This window comes from Bombus pyrosoma, linkage group LG13 (genome assembly GCF_014825855.1).
Source record: "Bombus pyrosoma isolate SC7728 linkage group LG13, ASM1482585v1, whole genome shotgun sequence".
NCBI classification, from domain to species: Eukaryota; Metazoa; Arthropoda; class Insecta; order Hymenoptera; family Apidae; genus Bombus; species Bombus pyrosoma.
Window position 1 is genome coordinate 9,540,463 of NC_057782.1, and position 3,375 is coordinate 9,543,837.

The 3,375-nt window shown below is 37.1% G+C and overlaps 1 protein-coding gene across 1 annotated transcript; it reads left to right on the top strand.

The window, feature by feature from the left end:
• Nucleotides 1-3,375, top strand: LOC122574304 (alpha-amylase-like). Its single transcript, XM_043741738.1, has 5 exons — nt 1-257; nt 873-1,303; nt 1,697-2,063; nt 2,599-3,087; nt 3,173-3,375. Exons 1-5 carry the CDS (start codon nt 78-80, stop codon nt 3,182-3,184), a joined length of 1,479 nt encoding a protein of 492 aa, XP_043597673.1. The 5' UTR covers nt 1-77; the 3' UTR covers nt 3,185-3,375.

Sequence of the window (3,375 nt, forward strand, 5' to 3'; positions counted from 1 at the left end):
ATACAGAAAGCGATTGTGTAAGCGACGATAGGTTATATATTAAGAAGCAGAGCATTTTGCAACACAAACTGACCACGATGTTGGCGACCGCGACGTTTTTAGCTGTACTCGTATTGGCAGCGAGTGAAGCCACGAACAAAGACCCCCACTTTGTTCCTGGCCACGATACCATCGTGCATCTTTTCGAATGGAAATGGAACGACATTGCAAAGGAATGCGAAAGATTTCTTGGGCCAATGGGATACGGTGGAGTGCAGGTATGAAGTAAAATAATTTCCCCATACAAATACTATCCGTGATAAAGCCAGCTGTTTTGAAAAGTGAGATATATTTGGTTCGTTTGACGTATAAACATTTCTTAAATGTTTGTTATCAATTAAATTATACGATTAAAGAATACATGAATTATTTTCGGTTAAGTCTGTAATAGAAAATTCGGGTGGTTTTAGAATCTCTTTTCGCAAGTGTAAATAACAATAAAGCTCTCTCTATCAGCAATTATCTTCAGCCGCATTATTGTTCGATTACTTTATCATTTATGATTATTATCGATCAAGTGGCTAATTAGTTTCACACATAACAAAATATTGGAGAAATGATATCTATACGAGGGAAACAAACATAACTCTTTTATCTGAAACCTGATTTTCACGCGTCGTAATCACAACACAACACTAGAATACCAGATAATTATCCCTTCCTACTTATCCTATTTCTCATGTTGGTAATTTATTCGAAATAAAAATTCCTTCGAAATTCATTAAATATGTACATCACTGACTAAACTCTTCTTTTACTCGTGAATCTTCTTTTTTTTTTTACAATATATCGAATGCATAGAATTCATTATCAACGCGATTCAATCATTGCAGGTATCACCATTGCAAGAGAATCTGGTGATCGCTAACAGGCCATGGTGGGAACGTTACCAACCAATTTCCTACTTTTGGACTACGCGATCCGGCACGAAAGAAGAATTTATGAATATGGTAGCAAGATGCAACGAAGCTGGTGTCCGAATTTACGTAGACGCTATCCTGAATCACATGTCCGGCAATTTGAACAATGCTCATGGCACTGGAATCTCCAGAGCAGACACGTACCACTACGAATATTATCAAGTGCCTTATCACGCTCAACATTTCCATAAACCTTGCTCGGTTAACAACTACAACGATCCAGAGAACGTGCGAAATTGCGAACTGACTGGTCTTCATGATTTGGATCAGAGTCAAGAATACGTCAGATCGAAGCTGGTGAATTTCTTGAACGAAGCTGTCGACGCTGGTGTTGCTGGCTTCCGGTTTGTATAGTATTTCAAGATAGTCTTTTTCAGCAAAAATATTCGTTATTTCGACAAATCTTAAGAATCGAAATATATTACAATATAAATGCTATTTATTAATTAATTAGTTTTTAATTAGATTTTTGGTGAGGAACACTTGGGATTGTAGACAATCCTTTTGTCAACAGGTAATGGAAGAATTATTTATTTCACAAATTGTGAATTATTTGTGTTTTAAAGTTGCTACGCTCGACTCGATAAATGGAGTAATATTTTTTTAATTTCTAATTTGAATCTCAGGTGCTCCTTTCTACCAGAAGTCTATGCTATTCTATTTCAATTAAATAAATGATTTCCATGTAACAATGTAAAATTTCACGGGAAATTGCTAATAGTATATATAAAATTCAGAATCGACGCTGCCAAGCACATGTGGCCAAGCGACTTGAACATCATTTACTCGAGAATAAAGAACCTGAACACTCAGCATGGTTTCCCTCCAAATTCCAAGCCATACATATACCAAGAAGTGATCGATTATGGCGGCGAGGCAATTTCTAAACGCGAGTACAACCAACAGGCTGTGGTGATTGAGTTCAAATACGCCTTCGAACTCTCCAACTCGTTCCGGGGTAACAATCTTTTGAAATGGTTCGTCAATTTTGGAGAAGAATGGGGTCTTTTACCCTCTCACGATGCCCTCGTTTTCGTCGATAATCACGACACACAACGTGACAATAATCAAATACTCACTTACAAATCATCAAAACTGTATAAGGTAAGTCCTGCGTGAGAATTTGCTTTTATATTGCAAGAAGTACTTAATTTTTGAGCGTTTACATAAAAGTGTTTTCCTTTAAGTAATTTCGTGACGAGGTAGACGATATTTGGAGCTTTAGAAACGATGATTATCGTCCATTTGGCTTGTAAAGCGTAGCACGAGTCGAGTAGTCTGCAAGTAGAATAGGTCGTTTAGTTGTCAGGCATTAGGAAGCAAATAGGAACGCGTTTCCTTCGGTGTTTTATGGGATAAACTAATTTTAATTTTGAGATACTTTTGAATGAAAATACTGAATTACGTATTCTGAGAGTAATATAGAGTTCTAATATTTTATTAGATTATTTCTATGGAAACATCGAATTAGTATTCTAAGAGTAGTATAATACAAATAAAATACCAGTACTTTTCTGAACCATGCAAATTAGGGTGAAAAATAAAAATTCCATAAAATTACTGAATCATGGCTAACAATTATCTAACGTTTTACTCTACGATCCTTCGCCTGTTATATTTTGAACTGAACTACTTGCAGATGGCGGTCGCCTTCATGTTAGCCCACCCCTTCGGTACACCGCGGGTGATGAGTTCCTTCGACTTCCAAAACAAGGATCAAGGACCACCTCATGATGGCAATGGCAATATCATATCTGCAACTATCAAACCAGACGATAGTTGCGGCAATGGTTGGATCTGTGAACACCGTTGGAGGCAAATTTACAACATGGTTCGCTTCCGCAATGCAGTTAAAGGAACGAGCATTAAGAACTGGTGGGACAATGGCAGCAATCAGATTGCATTCTGTCGTGGAAATTCTGGATTTGTTGCGTTTAACAATGACCGAAATGATTTGAGAGCCACCCTTAAGACCTGCTTGCCTCCTGGTCAATATTGTGACGTGATTTCTGGTAACTTGGAGAATAGAAGATGCACTGGAAAGGTTGTTAACGTGCAACAGAATGGCGATGCTTATATCAAAATCTCTAAAGGAGAGGAGGATGGAGTTCTTGCTATTCACGTTGGGGTAGGTTTGTTTTAGAGATGATCGAAAGAGTATAAATTGTCATAAAGTTAAGGACAATGGATAATTGGAAATATTTTATTTTCAGGCTAAACTGTAAACGAGTACGAAGTCAATTACCATGAATGTCGAAAGACACGAACAAGGATGCTGAAATTCGCATTATATTAAGCGATGTCTCCTGTTAGTATGACATGGATTGATCTAACGTACAATTACACGCGGACGCATCTTGTAATCAAAGAAACATTGTACCTACTTTATGAGAATAAATAATTGTTATTCAAAGTT

What these genes read in the sequence shown, in the direction of transcription:
- LOC122574304 (XM_043741738.1), top strand. Translation starts at nt 78, where the DNA reads ATGTTGGCGACCGCGACGTTTTTAGCTGTACTCGTATTGGCAGCGAGT. An exon ending in TGGGATACGGTGGAGTGCAG is followed by an intron (nt 258 to 872) that starts GTATGAAGTAAA and finishes CAATCATTGCAG; the next exon opens with GTATCACCATTGCAAGAGAA. An exon ending in AATCATCAAAACTGTATAAG is followed by an intron (nt 2,064 to 2,598) that starts GTAAGTCCTGCG and finishes AACTACTTGCAG; the next exon opens with ATGGCGGTCGCCTTCATGTT.